Source organism: Lepidochelys kempii, chromosome 8, assembly GCF_965140285.1.
Source record: "Lepidochelys kempii isolate rLepKem1 chromosome 8, rLepKem1.hap1, whole genome shotgun sequence".
Lineage (NCBI taxonomy): Eukaryota > Metazoa > Chordata > Testudines > Cheloniidae > Lepidochelys > Lepidochelys kempii.
The window spans coordinates 108220434-108241198 of NC_136387.1; the positions used below are offsets into that span (position 1 = coordinate 108220434).

The following is a 20765-nucleotide window of genomic DNA, read 5'->3' on the forward strand; positions in this document are numbered from 1 at the left end:
ATTCAATTTAGGTTCCTTACACTGTGCTCTTCAGGGTAGTATCTGAGCACCTCTCACTAGCACATAAAGCGACTAACATCTGTCCCATGTGTGTTCCCTCCTCTGGTCCTTCATGGGAGAAACATGCGCAGGGGAATGGTTTAGGATTTTTAAAATACATATACACATACTTTGTTTTTTAAAGAAAGCAAGGCCTTTCAGTTGGAGCAGAAGTTGGGGAGGTTTTGTGGGAATTCAAGCTAGATAAATTCAGACTGGAAATACGGTGTAAATTTTTAACAGTGAAGGGAATTAATAATTGGAACAATGGATCGAGGGTCATGGTGGATTCTCCATCACAGACCATTTTTAAATCAAAATTGGATGTTTTTCTAAAAGATCTGTTCCAGGAGTTATTTTGGGGATGTTCTCTGGCCTGTACTATACAGGTCAGACTAGATGATTACAATGGTCCCTTCTGCCTTAAAAATCTATGAATTTCAGTCTCACACTGGCCCCTGAGAAAGCTCTGTCTCCCACACAGAGCTGCTTTATCCTTATTGCAGGGAATTCCACTGTGCCAGAGGAGTGGAGTTCTCCACCACTCTTCATCCCAGAGCTTTAGGTGATCATTAGATACTCTGAGAACCTTGCGGCTCAGGGCCAAGACCTTTAACTTGATTTGATATTTCATGGGAGGCCAGTGTAGGGAGTGATGGGATGGGACTCCAAACTGAGGGGTCCGGTAGTAGAGCTCTCTGCTTTGTGATGAGGATTTCTCAAGAGCTTAAGTTTGTCTCCAGGGACTGCTGCAGAGTGTGCCACATTAGTAAACCACCCAGGTCCAATTGGCAGCAACAGGCATCACATTCCAGTAAATGATTCTTTATTACTGATCAGTAATGCCACAGGGTGTGCACCGCATTCTACAGGGCAAAGCACAGACCAGGCAGGACCCTGCACCCAGGAGCTTCAGAGACCATGTCAGGAGGGAGACAAGTGTAAAGATATGCTCTGGTGGGAGAGAGGAACAGAACTGGGCACACACAGGCAGTGTGGAGAGTGGGAGAAAAAAAGGGAGCACAAAGGAACTCGTTCCCAGCTCAAATGGCTGTGACTGAGGCAGGGGAGTGATGTCATAATGCTCTGGGTTTCCTAGCTTGGCTGACTGGAACCATGTAGACAGCTTCACGAAGATGTTAGATGTTTCCTTGGCGCGGTTTGAAAGCTGACCGGCTGCAATTCGTGCAGCCAGCTCGCAGTGAAAGGGGGAGTGATTTGTTGGGATCTACGAGCTAGGGGCCCAACTGAAAGGTCCGGTGGGCCTGTGGTAGAGGGTGGGCGGGGTGCACCAGAAGTGCTGAAGGGAAGTGCAGGAGGCAGCTGGACTGGGGAGCCAGGGGGAGGGAAAGCTGACTTCTTTTCTTGTCTCAGGTCGGATTATCTATAATGAGGCAGGACTACTGCTGTACTCAGCCCCTCCCATCCCCTTTTCAAAGCCCCCAGCTCCCACACAGAACCCAGGGGAGGGCTCACCCCACTGTCCCAGATGTCAGAATTCTGCAGCCCCTCCCCAAGGAGGGCAGCTGGGGATCACAGAGGACAATGGCTGGGGTTCCTTGGGGAAGGGTTACAGATTTCTGACCTCCAGGACAGTTGAAGTGCCCCCTACCCCATCCTGCAGGACTTCTCTGGTAGTGCCAGAGTGCAGCTTGTTTGGAGATCTGCCTCAGAGACTGATCACATGCTGGAGAGAGCGGTATCGCCCACCACTGACTGTACAAACACCATCAGGCCTGGCCCATTTAGTGCAGGATCCCGTCACCAGCAAAAGCTGACAGTGGAGGCTGCAGAAGAAATGCACGTCACTCTACAGTATTTGCCCATGGGGGTTCCTCCTGCCCAGCTGAGGATCCAGTCAGGCACGGATGTCCCAGCCGTGAGGTTCCAATGACATGCCAAGCCCTCTGCCTCACTCCCATCCTCACGAGGCAGCCTGGAGCATGTAGCAGATCCTGCACTCAGAGGAAGGGCTGCTGCTCCCAGCTGCTCATCAGCAGGTAGGACTGGTTAGAAATGTCTGTAGTGGACATGGACTGCTTCCCGGAGCATGGGCAATCCCAGTCCTCTTCCTCAGAGTCCACAGGCCCCCCTAGAGGTATGTCTTCGGCCTGAAGGCTGCTAGGCACCAGTGGGTTGTACTGGATCTCAGCCCTGTCCTGCCGGAGCTCTGAGTGGGCATCTGGGACATGGAGCAGGAGCACAGCGAGACCCCTAAGGTAGCTGTCATCCCCCTCCCCTCTGCTGTCCAAGTACTCATTCTCGTAGCGGCTGCCCGTGGGGCTGCTGGGATGCAGCACCATGTAGTCCTGGTGAGGAGAGGAGAGATTGCTAGTCTCTGGATCCTCGGGGCCCTCGGGGATGTCAGACCCTGGGCCTGCTGTCTTCAGCAGGGTGGGCTCTGGGGGAGTCTCAGCCCCCTTCCTCTCAGAAAGGACTTCCAGGAGGCAGGGTAGGATCACGTCTTCCAAGGGCTTGTTGTAGAATGAAGTGTTTGCCTTAAGGAGGAAGGGGAAATAGCACAGCTGAGTGTAGGCTGGGGCAGGAGGGGGAGGGAAAGTAATGCAGCCCCCCGCCCCAGACCAGGCCTGTATCCCACCCTCTGTGTAGATTATGCATGCAGGACAGAGATCTCCATTTGATACATTTCCCCAGTCACTAACCTCTGCCTGTCTTGCCTGCCCTTGGTCCATTAATACGTCTCCTGGGACCAATCCTCACATATCAACCCCGGAGCGGCTTCAAAGAACCTGCCAAAGGAATGTGTCCCATCCCCTCCTGCCTCAGTCTCCCCCTACGTGACATGGGGGAAGTGACCCCGACTCCCTTTGTCAAAGGCTTTGAGATCCACAGTGAAAAGCTGCTGAAAAAGAGAGGAGCCAAAGGTGATGACCTTGCCTGACTGGAAGTCACCCCAGGAGCCTGAGGCCCAGGTCAGGTAAGAGCCAGGCCTGGCCCAGTGGCAGCTCCCCACATGCCTAAATGCTACAGCTGTACCACAAGGCTCAGAATGGGGGCATTACCCCTTGGGGAGGGGACATTCCTAGCTTGCTGGGGGGCTCATGCAGAGGGCTATACAGCCCTGTGTGTCTGGAAACGCTTGGGTCTCCTTTGGGGTGGTTTTACAGCCCAGAAGCCATCCCCACAAGGCTGACCCACAGGAGTGCTGAGCACCCAGCTGCAGCCACAGGAGTTGCAGTGCTTAATTCCACTGAGACTCAGGCTTGTGATTACTTGGGAAATGGCTCCACAGGCAGAGACATGACAAATAGCTCCAGTGAAAGGTTTTACCTTGTTGGCTCTGGAGCAGGGAGGTGGGGGAACGCACAGTCTCCACCAGCCGGCGTTCATCTGGGGCATAGGGTGGCCCGGTGCCCAGTTTTTGACCAGAAAAAAGTCTGGTCGAAAAGGGACTTGACGGTGTCTGATCAAATCTACTGACCGGACACCCAAAGTCTGGTTACTGTGGGCAAGGGAGGCACTGGGTCATCACCTGCCTCAGCCCCTACTTAGCCAGGGCTGCCTCCTACCTCCGTCGGCTGCAGCTCCCAGCCACAGCTCCGCAGGTGAGTCCCTCCTGGGCAGAGGGGAAGAGCAGCGAGTGATGCAGGGGTGGGAGGGAAGAGGAGCAAATCGGGAGTGGGGTCTTGGGGGGAAGAGGCAGGGCGAGGGAGGGCAAGAGGCGGGGCTGGGGAGGTTCTGGCACTCCTGCTCAGTGTCTGGTTTTTAAACCTTACAAAGTTGGTGACCCTACTGAGGCAGGACAGCCACCTCGGCTCCTGTCCCAGGAATGTGCCTGAGGCCTCTGCACCTCACCTGCTGCTGCTTGCTGCCGTCGGTGAGGAAAGTGCCCAGGACACGGTGCAGATCTGGGGCGGGAGGCCAGAGCTTTCGCTTCACGCTGCTGGGCAAGGAAAAATGGGGGTGTGAAATCAATCTCTCCCCAGCTCTACACAGGCCAATTAAGCTCCACATGGCCCTATGCGAGAGACATTTTCCCTCCCCCGCAAGCACCACACAAGTCTATGTGCGGAGATACCATCCTGCCCCTGGCTAGTCCCAGAAACACACTAACCAGGCCTGTCACAGCATCACAGCACAGTCCCACTGGGGGAAAGAAATTAGGGTCTAAAAGGGTGGGCACAGCAGGGAGAACTCTCGGGGACAGGGAGAGAGCAGGGGAGCAGGAGATGTCAGTTATCTTTACCCTTGATGAGGGAGGGATCTGTTACCTGTACCTTGGGAGCAGAGGTCAGTTACAGGAATGGGAGGGTGTCAGTTACCTGTACCCCGTCAGGCGGGGGGGTCAGTTACCTGTACCCCAGAAGGGGGAGGGGTCAGTTACCTGTACACAGAAGGAAAAGAGCACCTCAGCCCCAGGAGTCCCACGAAGAAGACCAATGTGATGGTGAGGCTCAGTATTATCCAGCCGGGGACAGAGAAGGGAGCAGTGAATGCATCGGGCTCCCCAGTGTCCTTGCTGCCTGTGATGAAAATAGGAATTGTCTGCAGTATTGTTATGAGCAATGTGTGTCTCAGGTGACCCATCAGACTTTGTCTTGTGACCTGCTGGGTAAAAGGGATTAAAGCGCTTCCTCTGGCACAGAGGGAGATATGAGGTCTTTGGGTCATGTAGCTGTCTGGGGTGGTATAAATGTGTCCTCAAGAACTGGCTGGGATCAACACATATCAGCACAGAGGCATCCACCATCTGACCTGACGTGAGGCACCAGGAGGGGTGCTGCCTGCCTGGATCCCACATCTGACACGTTAGGGAGAGGTTGCTGAAATAGAAATGTGAGGTCATCTAATCCTGCCCCTTGTGCTGAGAGGGGACCAATTAAACCTAGATCACGTAATGAGTGTTCTGAGCCTGATGGCTCTGAGCCTGATATGACATTCGAGATAATTACTTGTGAGTCCTAAGGGTCCAGTTAATCCACAAGCAAGAGTCTAACCAGGTGACACCAAGGCAGGTATCTAGTGAAAGCAGCCACTTCAGTCTGCTCAACGTCACTACCTTGCTGGGGATGCTGCTTGCTAGACTACCCTGCTCCAGTTTGTGCTTGTTCCTGATTCAGCTCCTGCTCAAGCCACAGCCGGTCGCCCAACTGTCCTGATGGACTATCCTTGGCAGGCGTTTGTCCAACCTGTTCTTAAAAACCTCCAGTGATGGGGATTCCACATCCTCCCTATTTTAGAACTTAACTACCCTTATAGTTAGAAAGAGGCCTGTCCTGGGTCTGGTACTATTCAATAGTTACATTGAATGACTCAGATAATGAAGTAGAAAGTACGCTTACAAAATGTGTGGATGATACCAAGCTGGGAAGGATTGCTAGCACTTCAAATGACAGGATTAGAATTCAAAACGACCATGATAAGTTAGAGAATTGGTCTGAAATCAACAAGATGAAATTCAGTAAAGGCAAGTGCACACAGAATTTACTCCAAAGAGCAAGTCACCTAAACACTGCCTTCACTAAGCAAGGACAAGACATCAGAAAAGTAGATTGCATTGTGCAATGGGCAACCCAAATACCTGAGGACAACTTGTTTCAATATAGAAAAACAAACAAAAACACACACACTTACTGACTGTGTCCCCAGCCACCCCACATTGGACCCATGATGTATCATCAAACAATTACAACCCAAACTTGATGGGAACCCTCTTCTGGCCTTCAACCTCATCTTTGCCAAGCTCATCATGAGAAACAAGCTTCTTATTGTCCAGGACACACCGACTCAAAGTGGCACTAGTCCCTACCAGAACTGATGCCAAACCTGCAGACACATCTCCACGACAATGATCAATACCCCTCACAACACACCTATCAAGATCCATGGGTCCTACATGGGGTGTACCCCATCCACTGCATCAAATGCCCAACAACAACTATGTGGGTGAAACCTGACAATCACTATGCTCTCAAAAATGATAAAAGACAACAATACTCTTATCACCCAGAAGTGAACATTCCTCACAAAGCAATCACTCCACAGCTATCTCTCAGTGCTCGCCTGCAGAGGAAAGCTGCAGAACACCTTCAAAAGACAATCTTGGGAACTTAAATTCATAACTCTGCTGGACGGTAAAAACCGTGGACTTAACAGAGACACTGGTGTATGGCTCATTACAGCAATTTGTAGCACACCCTACTGCCTGCTAACCCTTAGTTGCCCATTTCATTTTAAGTGATCTCTTATAGCATGTTTGAGCCCTTTATACTTAATCTGTCCCACCTCATATTTTACTTGGACACTCTGCTTACCTTCTCCAGACTTGAGGAAGGCCGCCATGAAGCTTGAAAACCTTCCCTTCCACCAACAGAAGATGATCCAATAAAAGATATTGTCTCACATACCTTGTCTCTCTCAAGTGCAATGTACTACACTTGAGAAGATAAAATCAAATGCACAACTACAAAACTGGGGCTACGTGGCTGCTGCAAAGGATCTGGGGCTTGTAGCGGATCACAAATTGAATATGAGCCACAATGTGATGCAGTTGCAAAAAAGGCTAATGTTCTGGGGAGTATGAAGAGAAGTGTCATATAAATGACACAGGAGGGAACTGTCCCACTCTACTTGGCCCTGATGAGGCCTCAGCTGGAGTCTTGTGTCCAATTCTGGGCAACGCACCTTAGGAAAGATATGGATAAACTGGAGAAAGTCCAGCGGCGAGCACCAAAAATTATACAAGCCTTTAAAAACCTGACCTATGAGGAAAGGTTAAAAAAACTGGGCCTGTTTAGTCTTGAGAAAAGCAGACTGGGGGGGGGAACTGGGGGCGGGGGGGGGGCAGAAAACAGTCATTCAGTATGTTAAGGGCTGTTAGAAAGAGCATGAGATCAATTGTTCTCCTGGCCACTGAAGGTAGGAGAAGTAGTAATGGACTTAAAAAGGAGATTTAGGTTAGATATTAGGAAAATCTTTCTAACTCTAAGGGAAGTTAAGCTAGGGAATAGGCTTGCAAGGGAGGTTGTGGAATCCCCATCATTGGAGGTTTTAAGAATTGGCTGGACAAACAGTTGTCAGGGAATGCCAATGGCCGAGCAGTAACACTCCATGGGAAAGCCTGGCAGGCTGAACAGTTGCACTTGGCATGTTTGCAGCACAAAGACAACGGACTAGAGGGGCCGGGGGCCTGGGATGAGAACAGGGTTCACATACACAGAGCAGCTCTCCTTTGGGACACAGCGAGAGAGAGGGAGAGGATGGATTCTACAGCACCTTGGCTAGGGGAACCCCTGCACTGGCCAGTTCAGAGGTTTTCAAACTGTGGGGCATGCCCTCCCAGGGCGGTGCAGAGGCATGTTTTTTCTTTTTTGGGGGGGGCGGGGTGAGTGGCAACGCCAGGGAAAAGAGCGCCACCTTTACCCTCTGGCTCGCCTCAGTGGGGCACCCAGCCTGTGGGTCAGTGTCAACATCTGCCATGGCTAACCCAATTTCCGCTCCCGGCAGCCTCCACCCCCAAAGACTGCACATGCCTTCCTGCACCCTAAAAACCTGAGGGGGGGAAGCAAGGATTGTGTCTATTTTTGTCTGGTTGGGGGGGTCGCACCCCAAAATTGTAACTCAAAGGAGGGCTCAGCTCAAAAAGTTTGACAACAGTTGGACCAGTCTGAACTCAGTCTTAATCTTTGCTCCCTATGCTAATCTCAGAAATCTCCAACACTGCCTTCCAGCTGGCTGTTAAATTCTGCCCTGGTCTGAGACAGGTTACTTGGCATCACTGCAAATACCGACTGACATTCACTGATCCCCAAAGGGATGAAAAGTCTTCCTCAGTCAGACTCGTTGGGCAGAGCTCATGGGGAGACACGGGATGCTGGCGGCCAAAGGCCCAGTCCCAGAGTCACTGGGGTTGTATGGCCCACCTTTGTGGAACAGTGTGACCCACACTAATGGCAACTCTGTGGAGACTGTTAAAGGCTGACAGCACCTCCCACCCAAGGCCTCAGCCCCTAGTGCCCCTCACCTCAGCCAGCTGCAGACCCCCCTCCTCACTCAGGCCCATCCCCGTCAGGAGCACTGGCCCATACCTGCTCCAGAAGGGCCCTCCACCACGATGGTCTCTGACCAGGCACTCCAGAACCCCTGGAGCTGCTGCGCGTTGGGCTTGGCTCGCACCTGGAGGAGGTAGCCGGGGCCAGCACGCAGGTCCAGGGTCTCACTGGTGGCCGCATGCTGGATCTGCAGGACCTAACCAGGGAAAGCTGGGTTACACCCTGGGAGCATGGGGTGATGCAAGAGATGCTTCGCTGGGCTCCACAGGCCCCGCGCTGACCCTGGGGTTAGAGCTGATGGTGACTGAGGTGAGGCAGACAAAGGGCAGGCCAAGTTCTATTGGGTTTGGCACCTTTTTCCTGGACCCGTCTCCATGGTATTGGAGCACCTCCAGGGGAGGGGTGCACCAGTTCCCACGGAGCCCTCCCCTGCTGTGGGAGGTTGCCGGGGTGGGGGTGTGTGCCAGTCCCCAGGCAAACCTTCCCCGCAGGGTAAGGGGTGTGCTCACACCCAGGGAGACCTTCTCTGTGGAGGTGAGGGGGGTGCCAGTCCCCATGGCAACCTCTCCTGCAGTGGGGGGCAGTCCCCAATTACCTTCCAATCCATGCTGTTCTTCACTGAGTAGCGGACCTGATACACCATGTACTCTGCCAGTTCCTCCTGTGGTGGGTCCCACTGCAGCCTCAGCTGCCCACTGCTGATGTTGGCCTGCAAGATCCTTGGGGGTCTGGTGAGCACTGCAGTTTGAGCAAGGAGCATGTTAGCACAGCTGAGCAAACGGAGAGTCCCTCGCGCAGCCCAGCCCCCGAGTTCCACCCACACTGACCCAGTCTCTGCCCAGACAGGGCAGGAGAGAGCTCTCTCCTGCTGCAGTGCCAGGGTGGGGGCTCCCTGGGCAGCACCCCGCAGTGCTGCAGTCAAGACCCTCACAGGACAGAGGCTTGTGCAACCATGGGGAGGAAACCTGGGGAGGAAACAGGACAGGGAGTCAGCGGGTTCTCACCGGCCTGATGCATCCGGAATGGCTCCCCAAAGTAGCTGAGGACTGGCTCAAGATGCCCCCGAGAGACATTCACCAAGGTGAAGATGTCGCTGTCATTCCTGGGCTGGAACATGCAAGAGTGGGTGCTCTGGGGCCCTACGCTGTGCTCCTGACAGTGCTGCCAAGCCTGGCCTCTGGGGAGGAAGCAGGGCGCACGTCAGTCCAGCTGAGACGTCTGCTTCCCGATCCCTCCGGCAGCCATGGCTGCCCCTTCACTGACCTGTCTCTGTGCAGCCAGACTCCACCCTCACCCAAGTCACCCTGCCCCTCCCCTCCCCGCCACAGGGTAACAACCTGCCTGGCTCCTGTCACCATCCTCGCCCCAGTCACCGCGCCCCCTGCCCCCCCGCCCCCGCAGGGTAACAAACCCGCCATGTCCATGAGGGCCCGAATGTCACCAGCAGGTGGGCACTGCCCCAACCTTGCCCACAAGCGCCTCTGGCCTCCTGGGCTCTCTCCCCCTGGCTTGAGCTTCCCCCTGCTCCCTGAGGGTCTGTCCTTGCTCCCCTGGAGCTGCCTTTGATGACCAGCCAACTTCTGGCCCTCAGTGCACAGCACAGAAAGAATGGCATGTGCCCATCCCGTGGCACAGCCTCCTTCATCTCTGCTCCTGAGCAAAGCAGGGGATGGGCAGGACAGAGAACCCCTCAGTCTGGGAACCTCTGGGGCCTGCAGAGCACAGGCACCAGTGGGGGGAAGGGAAGGGAAGGCCCTGGCTGCATGGGATTTGCGGTGCTGCTCTGCTCCTAGGACAGGGCGCTGCATCTGTGCATCTGAAAGTCGATCCCAGAACAGCTGCCACACTTCCCCACCTCGCACAGAAGTGGAATGTCCTGGGCTCTGTCACCTGGAGGCATCACTGCTCCCTTGGGACCGATAGAAGAGGCTGTGGGAGCTGTTGGAATCTGCAGGATCCCAGGTCCACTCACACCGCACCCACTGCAGGTCGGGGGTGAAACAGCGCAGCCCAATCTCCCCTGGGCAGGAGAGAACAAGTGAGCTCCAAGCAGACAGGGCTGGGCCACAGGAACAAGGAGCCCAGTTTACAGTTCATTGGATGTCTGAGATCCTGCAGGCAGGGCCCTACAAAGCTGGGCTCTAGCCAGTGGGCCCCTTTGTGCCCAAGCCCCCAGGTGCCATCTCCCGCAGGTTCCACCAAACCCTGTCCTATCTCCCTTTGGCCTTGATGTTCCTCAGAAGCCTTCAGAGATGGGGGATTGTGACAGTTCAAGGAACCCTCGATGCGTGAGCAGAGTTGAAGTGACTCTCTCAGCTCCCACCCTGGCTTCTGGATGGGCTGTGTGTTACCAGGCAGGACTGGGGAGATGCTGTGTGTGGGTCTCACAGCCAAACCCCTTCTGTCCAGGAGTCACTCACCTGAGGAGCGGGGTATTTCAGCAGCCACTGCCTGAGACCAGGGGCCCCAGAATCCATCCAGGGACAAGCCATCTGGCTTGGTGCGGATCCGGATGTGGTACTTGGCCCCAGGCTGCAGGGTGTGGAGGACACATGCCCTGGTGCTATGCACCTGCTTCTATAGGAGAGGGACCAGACTGGGTGAGGAGGAGAACATGGGAGCTGCTTCAACCACCACATACACTGCCCTTGCCTCTAACAAGACGTCCCCCAAACCTCTCAGCCCCTGAGCCCCAAGGGCCTGGGGCAGCACCAGAGAGGTGACACAGAGTCACGTCCTCCCCTGCAGGAGTCTGGCTGAATTTCCAATGACCCCACTATACGGCACATGCCCATCTAGGGCAGGAAATGAGGTGACTGCAGCTGCCAGGCTGGGATTGGGAATTGCAGGTAGAATGGCATGAATGTTCACCAGAGAATGGCATGAGTGTTCACCAGTCCGTGGGGCCTGTCACAGCCGGACAAGGGAGGGGAAACACAGCATTATCCACAGCCCATGGGGTATGTTACAGCCAGTGGTGGATTTAAAGTTAGTAGGGCTCTGTGTGCAGCTTCATTTTTGGGCCCCCAAGGCTCGGGACCCAGCCAAGAAAAAGAACATCCTCTCTTATCTCCCCCATCCCTTCCCCCAGTTTTTCATTCTTTTTTCTTCATGCTCGTCCTATATTATAAGTAATAGGAAGTAAATGAAAATAAAATGAGGTACCTTGATTGGGGCAGGGGGGTGGGGTGCAGGAGGCGATGTGGGGGTCAGGCTCTGGAAGGGAGTTTGGTGCTGGGTGCAGGCTCTGGGCTGGAGCAGGGGGTTGGGGTGTGGGAGGGGGTAAGGGGTGCAGGCTCTGGGAGGAAGTTTGGGTGCGGGGTGCAGGCTCTGGGCTGGGGCAGGGGGTTGGGGTGCAGGAGGGGTCAGGGGGACGGCACTTACCTTGGGCAGCACAGCTCCCAAAACAACGAGCAAACCCCTCTGGCAGCAGCTCCTACGTGTGGGGGAAGGCCAGGGGGTCTCTGCACACCGCTTCATGCAGGTGCCACCCTCATACCTCCCATTGGCTGCAGTTCCCGGCCTACGAGAGCTGCAGAGTCGGTGCTAGGGGCAGGAGCAATGCACAGAGACATCCCCCTCCCCAAGGCCGCAGGGACATGCTGACCACTTCCGGTAGTGGCGTGGCACAGAGGGCAGGGAGCCGCCTTAGCCCTGCTTCTGGCACATCTCTGCGTGCCCCTTGCGGGGAGGAGGGGCAGCGGGTCTCCGTGCACTGTCTGGGGCAGGGGCAGCGCACGGAGCCGCCTCCCCCCACCCCCACCAGCGCCAGCCGCTGGCTACTTCCAGGAGTGGCGTGGGGCCACTGGCCACAAACTGCAGGCAGCCTAAACCCTGCTGCACTGCCATCCGGGACTCAGGGGCAGGTTGTCAGATGAGATTTCTCCTGCATTTTGGAGGCCCCCCTGTAATCGGAGGCCCCCCTGTTTGTTTCATGGTAAATCCGCCTCTGGTTACAACTGGCCATGGTGGGAGGAACACAGCAATATTCACAGCCCATGGGGTATGTTACAGCCGGCCATGGGGGGAGGAACACCGTGTCACCCACAGCCCATGGGGTATGTTACAGCCGGCCATGGCGGGAGGAACACAGCCTTACCCAGCAGGGTGGTTCCATGGAGCCCACAATGCAGTAGAGGATCTCATAGATGAAGAGCTCGGTGTATTCAGTAGCTGGGGGTTCCCAGCTCACCTGCAGCGCCCCAGCTGCCCCAGCCCAGGTGGCCGTTATATTCACAGGGGGAGCAACGAGCCCTGGAAGGAAAGTGCCAAAGCTAACAGCCTCTGCTGCAGGCTCAGGGGCATTGCCACAGCTCCAAGGCCAGGCTAGCAGCATGCAGCAGCCGCCGCCGCCTGTACGTAACCCACCCGTGCGGCTAGGCATGGCCCCGAGGCACTACTGTAATAACTGTGTGACGCCAGGGATGGGCGTTGTTTGGGCACAGGGCCTGGCTGTGCCAGGACACACTGTCACTTGCATGAAGAGTTGGGTACTGCTAGCCGCCAGTGCCCTGGGATTGGAGCAGCGTCAAGCGGTACTTGAGCTTGCGGCTAGGCTGCCTCTCCATTACGGAGGCGGTTGAGGGGCAGACAGCATGGTCCTGCGCTGGCAGATGATGCTAAACCAAGTGCTGGAAGAAGAGCTGCATGGAGCAAGCCTCAGAGCTGGGACTGAGCAAGCCAGGACGTGTCCATCTCTCTGCAGAAAGGTGATGACCCCTGAAGTCAAACACCGCAGGGGCCTGACAGGAACCATGTGGATGGGTTTCCCTTCTCTTTCGGCAGTAAGAGGGTGTCCACCTGAGCGGCAAGGGCTGCTTCTGTGCCATGCTCCGGCCTGACTGGGAGGGGGGCAGTACGCTAGCAGGCTGCACCAGGGTGACTTGAGACCTCGGCAGCGGGGTGAGGGTCATTGCTGCTCTCGAAGTGTGGTATGAGCATCACTAGATTATGGCAGCTCTCTCCTTCCTGGGCGGCACAGAACAGAGATGCTGGGAAACACCACTCTGCCCCATTGGCCCAATGATCTGCCAGTGTCAGAGAAAAGGTGGCAGCCGGGGAAGGACAGGCCTGGGGCTTCCCACAGCAGTAAACCCTTCACCACACGGCCCCCGGAAAGGACAAAGCACTGGAGAATCGGCTGTGCCGGCCCTGATGCATGGCCGTGATGTAGGGGCGGGGCAGGGGCAGGGCTCCCTGCGCCTCGCAGGCAGAAAGCGGAGGCCAGCACTCACCGACCGTCTCCACGGCGACTTCCCGGGAGTACTTGGTCTGGTTGCTGCGTGTGTCTAGCACGCGGAGGCAGAGCTGGGTGAAGAGCCGCACCTCATGGCTGCTGGGGAAGATGCAGACGTAACGGCTGCCCCCGCCGCTCCGTCTCTGCAGAGCCAGCGCACACTCCTTGGCCGTCTCCCTAGGGAGCAGGGCAGTCAGGGTGCGGGGTCGCGGCCCACACAGGCCTCGGGAGGTGCCTCACCAGGTTCCCCTTCCTCCCCCTTGGGCAGCCCCAGCCTCGTGGCCAGGCTGGGAGACTGGGTCCCAGTGGGGCTGCCAACTTTCCAGTTGCTGAAAACCAAACACCCCTGCCCCACCTCTCCCCCGCCCCTGCTCAGTCTCCATCGCCCCCCCGGGATGTGGAGCCTGCCCAATCAGGGCACAGTGGGGGCAGGTCCCCACAGCAAGGGGCCAGGGTGGGGAGGGGTCAGTCCCCAAAGCGAGGGGCTGGGCTGGGCAGAGTTGTTCGGTTCCCATAGTAAGGGGCTGGGGCGGGGGGAGTTGGATTGTTCAGAGGCCCAGAAGCTGCTCCCTGCCCAGGATCTCCTGGACGGAGCCCTGTAAATGGAGCCCACTGACTGCACGGTTTGGTCCTTGCACCGCGCCTAGCCGTCACCATGCTAGGAGATGGGCCTAGCAGCCTAACCTAGTGCACTGGAGCCTCCAGCCTGGCCCTGAGTGCGCCCCCATGGCCTGTCTGGGAGAAGGCAGCTTGCAGACCCCTCACCCCTGGACTCAGGGCCTTGTCCCTTCACCTGGGTGGCCAATATTGAAGTAAAAAACAGAACCCCACAGAGGGGTGTTCTGAACTCCTAGACTGCTGGCATCCGATCAGCCGTGTAGTGAACACTGAGCTGGGACCAGCCTTAGAATGGAGGGGCTTGACAGAGCGAGATCATTCACACACAAGCAGGATAGTCCATTACACACACGCACGATTTTCGGCACAGTTTTGTGTGCAAAAAAGGCACACACAATTATGGCAGTTGCATGTTCAAATAATCAATTTGCATGCTTGATCGTGATAATTGCAATTGAGATCATTGCAGGTGATTTTTGTATTATTATTATTTTTGCATATACAGTTCTGCACTTAGTACTTGAAAGAGCAGACCCATGGTATGTGAGAGTAAGTAGGGAGAGTGTGTGCGCGCTCTCTCCTCTTTCACCCGCTAGTAGAAAGCCACCATCCTTGCTGTTTTGCTCTGAGCATTCCTGAAGCATTCAGCAGACTGAGCGATGCAAGCACAGGGCTGACTTCTACCTGGAGCTCATAACTGGAGTCAACTGCCACCAGGAATCTTGGGTTCTTGCAGAATGAGGCAGGAACAGGGTGCCCAGAGCCACCTCTAGCTGCAGGGAGAAGGTGAGGAGCAGCCACAGCCCAGGGGCAGGGCCCAGGGGGTCCACCAAGCAGTTTGTGCTGCTGCAGAGGGCGGAGCCTTCAGACAGGGGTAGACTGAGCCAGAGAGAGCTGCTGCGTGCAGGTGCTGGGATGGGATGGAGCCAGCGGCTACTGTGGCCACCCAGCTTTAATGCTGCCAGGTTACCTTTTCAACCGGACGTTCTGGTCGAAAACCGGACACCTGGCAACCCTAGGCCCAGCAGCAGAGCCCTTTGTGGCAGCCCATGCCATTGACCGCCTACCAACACCCGCCCTGCAAGGGCCAGGCTTCCAGTGGGCAACCCAGGAAGGGAGGCTCCCCACCTCAGAAGCAGGTTCTCTGCCCCTTGGGGCCCAGGCAGCAGGGAGACAATGGGAAAGTGGCCAGGACACTAACCTAGGGCTTGGGCAACCGGCATTCGAGTCCCTGCTCCCAGCTGTACCCTGCTCCCAGCTGCTCCCTGCTCCCAGCTGTGCCTGCCTGTGGGGGCTGAGGGTAAAACCAGACCACCAGGCACGCAAGCACTATGGTGGGGGCGAGCACAAAAGTACTGACGGTAGGGGGGTGCGTTTCCCCACACAGCTGCCAAGAACATACTGCAGCAGGAAGCCAATTCCCAGGCTCTGGAAACCAGTGAAAGGCCAAGACTGCTGCAGAGGGCAAAGTGCTCCACTCGGAGCCGTGCCGGGGAGCCGAGGAGTGCAGCATCTTTAAGCAAACCACCAGGAGTTAAGCAGGGCTGAGGCGTATGGGAGCTGCTGGCAGTCAGGTGTCTGCTTAGAGCACAGGGCAGCCAGCCTGGCCCTTGGGGAGGAAAAGGCCAGGGCTGGGATTCCAGGGCCTGAGAGTCCTGACCTACCCGTTGTAGGTATAGTAGAAGCGGTATGTGTGGTTCCCACGCTCTGCCTCCTCATCCCAGAAACAGGTGAGGTCTTCAAAAGATCGGGAGAAGCAGCGAATGGTCTCAGAAACCTCTCCCAGGAGAGCCACATCTGCATGGAGGAGAGAGCTGTTTAGTGGGAAGGGGCCTGGAGAGGCTGCTCCATAGTCCAGTCAAAGTGCCACCAGAAGGCAACGAGAGCCAGAAGCACGGTGCCCCATTTGTGCAGTTGCCATGCACTGGCCTGGTCTCAGGGCAAATTAGAGCAACCAGGTTGCTGTGTCCTGTGCCAGCTGCCAGCAGCACCCAGGGCCCGTTCCAGTAACTGCAGATCAACCAGTTGCCAGAGCAGCCTGGGCCCCACCCCTTTTCCCTGACCACACCCTTATGCTCAGGGGACCAGCGAGACAGAGCAGCCACATGACAGCACTGGGCCAGCTGCGGTTTCCCCCATGCAGGGGAATTTGCTGCTTTGTGTCACCAGAGCCACATGTGGCAGCCCTACTGATCCAGAGAGTCAGGGCTTTAATGTCTTTGCAAGGGCTCAGGTGCCACAGTGATGGGCACAGGACAGAAAGACATGCTATTGGCTTTTTGATGTTGTATTAGGAAACCCCCCCCACTCTAGCCCAGGGCTCATATGTGCTTCCCTAGCTCAGCCCCCAGAGGTAGGTGTGCATCACCCCCCACCCCATGCAGTTAGATGGGGAGCTTATGGGAGTCCTGCCTTCCACCGTCTGTCACCGTTTACGCCTGTGCAAAGGGGCTACCAATGCTGCCCTGGGGCAAGGGGTGGACTGGGAGAAGCACGCAAGGGACAGGGCAGGGGAGAGTCAGAGCTGGGATTCAGCCACAGAAACTCCCTTTTCCACAGGTGGCCATCAGCCTCCCATGCTGGCCAGCTGGCAAAAGCTCTTTGGGAGGCCCGGCGGCATAACAGGTAAGAACCCGCCAGTCTCACGCCATGGCTGCAGAACGTGGCCCACCCAAACAGACCTTTCACCAGGGTCCAGTGGGCTCATGAGGTCTGCTCCCCGTTCTGATCAGCCTCACAAACTGAGTGCCATGGGCCATCACGATCTGAGTCCATCCCCGCGCCCAGGCTACGGTGTAGGGAGGGGCGGGTCATTTGGGTACAAACATACATCCCAAAATAGCCCTGTGGTTGGCATGTGGCTCGGGCCAGTCTCAGGCCAGCGCAGCGGGAAGCACACCCTGTCTCATGCTGGGCGATAGCATTCACTGCAGAAAAACGTGAGGAAGTGTGATAAGGAGAAGCAGGTCCATGTGCTCCCACGACAGACACAGCAGCTCTGCAGCAGCAGCCCCTGGATAGAGCAGACTAGCAGGAAGGCCTGGGGCTTCCGGACTCCTCCCTGGAGTGGGAGCAGGGCAGGGCCAGCCCTAGGCATCACACAGGGAGGTTGTGGGGGAAGGAGACAATGCAGGCGACAAAGAGGTAGGGAGTGCTGCACCGTGCAGGGCTCAGGGAGCTGGCTGCTGGGGGCATTCATCCCTGCTGCCATCAGGCTCACAGCTGCTTAGTCCCCCACCCCATGCTGTCCCCAGGTTTGCACAGGTAATTGCTGCCATAGTCTCTGGGCATCTCTGTCCCGATCAGCGAGCCAGTTCCAGGACTTACCTAGAGAGAAGCGCAGTGAGGGGTGCCCTGGTGCCAGAGTGGGAGGAGCCTGGGACTTGGGCTTGCACAGGAAGCATCAGGAGTTCCCGCAGCTCAGCAAGGGTTTGGTGCCCCCAGGGAGCTAGCCAAAGACAACCCCCACCCCCACCCGCAGGGAGCCCACCGTCCACCTGGAGACACCCCCCCTTCCCCCAGGAGTGCACCAGCCAGCTGGAGATCCCCCTAGGAGCCCCCCACCAGCCAGCCAGAGACTCCCCGCCAGGGAAGCCCGCTCTCCAGCTAGAGACATCCCCCCTCCAGGAGCCCACCATTCAGCCAGGGACACTCTCCCTCGGCCACAGACAGTGTCCCAGGAAGCCAGCTGGCTGAAGGAGCTCCCAGGCCACCAGTATTAAGGTGGCCTGGCTGGGGTGCCATGTACCATCATGTTCCATTTCTTGGTTTTCAGCGGTTTGAGTTCGTCTGCACTCCACGTTCTGGAAGGGCACCAGGCAGCCAAGGCACCCTTACTTCAGTGTGAATGAAGTTTCGGGGCATTTTGTTTCTTTGTTTTATATTTAAATAATTTCTCAGCCTGCCTACACACCAGAGCCCAGCTCTCCCCTGCCACAACCGCAGGCTCCTTGGGAATGGTTATCCCAGTCCCAGAATGCCCTTCACTGCCCCTGCAGCATCTCCTGCCTAGGCCAGTTCTCCCTCCTCAGCCCCCAGAGCGACAGGTGGTGGCACGGGACCCGCAGGGCCAGGGAGACGATGCAGGAACAGTACAGAGCCTAGCATGGAGTCAGCTGGGACATTTTTGAGGGTGGAGAGGCCCCCCAGTCCCAGCCTCTGCCCCACATGCATGTGCAATGCACACCCACAGTATCACTACACTGCAAAGGTGGGGTTGTGACTTGGATTACCTAAATTGGGTGAAAATAGTTGAAGAAATGGCAATTTGGCTTTTATCTCAGATAAGCAGTGCATGCTGAAGCCTCCAGGGAGCCTGAGGACAAACATCCCGCTGTTCACCCACGTGCAATACTGACTTGCCTGGCATCGCTGCTATATTAACTGCTTAGCTAACATGGGTTAAGAACACACTGGATTTCTTTCCAGAATAGGGATACCCACACAGCGCCCCCCCCCACCTCACAAAGCTTGATGCAGCTCCGCTCAAAGGCAGGGAGCTGGTCAAGAGCAAAGAGAGGTGCTCTCTCTCTTCCCAGGGACCTTGGGGTGCCCCCCAACCCTGGGGCCCTAGTGCACCCCTGTCCCCAGCACTCACCAGTTGGCCAGAGGCATGTGCAGTGTGTACACATGGGACAGTCACTGCTGTGAGCATTTACAGAGTCTCGGCTCAGGGGAGCTGTGCTTAACACAAGACCCAGGGGAGTTTGCAAAAGTAGCCTGGAGTCCCTGCCTGAACCAGACAGTATCCGCCTGGTCCCAGCTGTAAGTTGAAGCCATCTGCCTACCCCCAGCTGCACATGACTCCAAGGAACCACTCACAACTAGGGCTGAGCCAGGTGTGGCAGGGCCTTGGCCACGCCCCATTTTACTCAGCCCCAAACCAGAGGAACCTGGAGGTAGTCAAGCCGGCTTTTTGTGCTGGCAAGTTGGGCCAGGGTGGATGAGAGACTAACTGTTTCCTAGGCTCACCTCTAGCCATGGCCTATGCACCGACTTCAGAGACCCACAAGGGACTGAGCACACCCTCCCCTGCTTCCCCCCACAGCACCTCCCCAAGCGGGGGCTAAGGAATGACTGAGGCTCTTTGGACCCACCTTCAGATGTCACCGGAGCAGGGCTCAAAGCAGGAGTAAGGAGGCTGAGCAGGAGTCCAGCTACCAAGAAAAGGGGCTGCCCTTGGCACAGCTGGGCCCCCATTCTGCTACAGCGAGCATTCAATGCCAGTCAGAGCGCAGGGCTCCAGCCACCTGCCCTGCAGAGCTGGGCATCCAGGGGCAGGGCTGTTCTGTTTCTGGGCCTGACTTGCTCCTGGAGCTCTGAGACACAAAGCCTTTATCTGAGACATGTCAGCCTCGCTCCGCAGGAAGCCTGGGTGAAGGGCCCCTTCCACCCCCATCCTCCCAACTTCCCCAGCCCCCAAACCACCATGCTGTGGCTGCTCAGCCGCTGACAGTGACGGCACCAGTAGGGCCTGTTCCTATCAGATAGTCAGCACGTCCTGCCCGTGCGGCTACAGGGGAGAATGGAGGCTGGGATAGGAAGAAAAACAACCCTGCTGCGAGACACTCTGAGTTGCTGCATGGTGGGTAAGGAGGGGGTGCACCCGGGAGGGACTCCTGCCTCTAAGGTGCACACTGGGTCCCTCTGCAGGCAGCACCCTGGGCCTAGCTGACCCCCCCACACCCACTGTGTGAGCTGCTCTTTGCACACACCAGCCCAGTCGGGGGCATGCGCGCACACACGTCTCAGCTATTCATTCCTTGACAACGCAGGGCGACGAGGCTGCTGCATGTCACCGGTGAAAGGCAGCTCTGGCTCATAGAGGAATGCTGCATGGTTTAGTCCCTTGGAGATTTCACACCTCACATCACCCCAGCCTGGACAGAAATCCCCTCCCGACACATCTTGTATCCACCACCTGTACTGCCTCAGCAGGATGGTGATATTCAGCGGGTCAGACAGGCGCCACCAGCCCCAGACTACTGCTTCCCCCAAACTTACTGAGCTCCCGCCAGGCGCCTAAGGCCAAGGCTAGCGACTGTTAGGCCAGGCACGTGCTCCACGCCATCTTCCCAGAGAGCGAGAGAGAGCAGAGCCCGAGGGCCCTTGCAGAGCACCAGAATACAGCTGCACCTCCTCGGACCCCACCCAGAGCCCATGCCCAACGAGCACACGTGCCCAGCTCTGAGTTCCCTGGCTGCCCGCACCCAGAGCACAGGGCATGCACTCAGAGCACGCACATGCTGCAGGATGTGTTTTTTAAAATCGTACATTGTAACTGGCTTTTGTGCTGCCAGCCAGGCAGCAGGAACATACCACAACTGGCTTGAAAGTGGGCAAGAAAACTAGACAATCAGCAACAACGTGGACACTCACCAGAAAGCTGAACTCAGGGGATGTCATTCGCATGGACCAGAGCACCAGTTGTCTCCTTAGAGGTCAGGAGGGAATTCCATTGCTCTGCAGCATGGCTCAATGTCCCCATGTAAGGAGGGTTTCTTTAGTTTGCTTGCCCCTGAAGAACCAGGCATAAGCCATGCCCTAGCCAGGATTCTGGGAGCGACGGGCCCATGCTTGGATCCGGAAGATTCGGTGCTCCTGAGACAGCCCAGGACACGGACGTCCTGTGGCAGGTCAGGGAACACACAGGCACTAGTGGTACAAGACCCAGTATCCTATTCCCTGCTCCCTGAGCCAGCCAGTTCCCCCACCCCAGCTGGCTTGGAGCCAGAGCCTCCCTAGCGGAAGTCAAACTAGACGATCTAAGTGTCCTTTCTAGACTTACAATCTGTGTTTCTGTGAAAGCAAGTGAGAGAGGAAAGGCCCCAGCCCCTTCCCCAAACTCCTGAGCCAGCCAG

General features: G+C 56.5%; 1 protein-coding gene across 3 annotated transcripts; it reads right to left on the reverse strand.

The window, feature by feature from the left end:
• Positions 1 to 848: 848 nt before the first annotated feature.
• On the reverse strand, positions 849 to 19260 carry MPL (MPL proto-oncogene, thrombopoietin receptor). Of its 3 annotated transcripts, none has more exons than XM_073358033.1 (12): positions 19002 to 19260; positions 15570 to 15702; positions 13286 to 13464; positions 12151 to 12305; positions 10472 to 10625; positions 9942 to 10071; positions 9056 to 9228; positions 8647 to 8789; positions 8088 to 8247; positions 4385 to 4523; positions 3856 to 3943; positions 849 to 2537 (listed from the first exon to the last, which is right to left on the reverse strand). In XM_073358033.1, exons 1-12 carry the CDS (start codon positions 19102 to 19104, stop codon positions 2001 to 2003), a joined length of 2094 nt encoding a protein of 697 aa, XP_073214134.1. In that variant the 5' UTR covers positions 19105 to 19260; the 3' UTR covers positions 849 to 2000. The 3 variants fall into 3 exon arrangements, with proteins under 3 accessions (XP_073214134.1, XP_073214135.1, XP_073214133.1); XM_073358034.1 differs by having other exon boundaries at positions 3856 to 3940; positions 10472 to 10628; XM_073358032.1 differs by having other exon boundaries at positions 10472 to 10628.
• Between the last annotated feature and the right edge of the window lie 1505 nt (positions 19261 to 20765).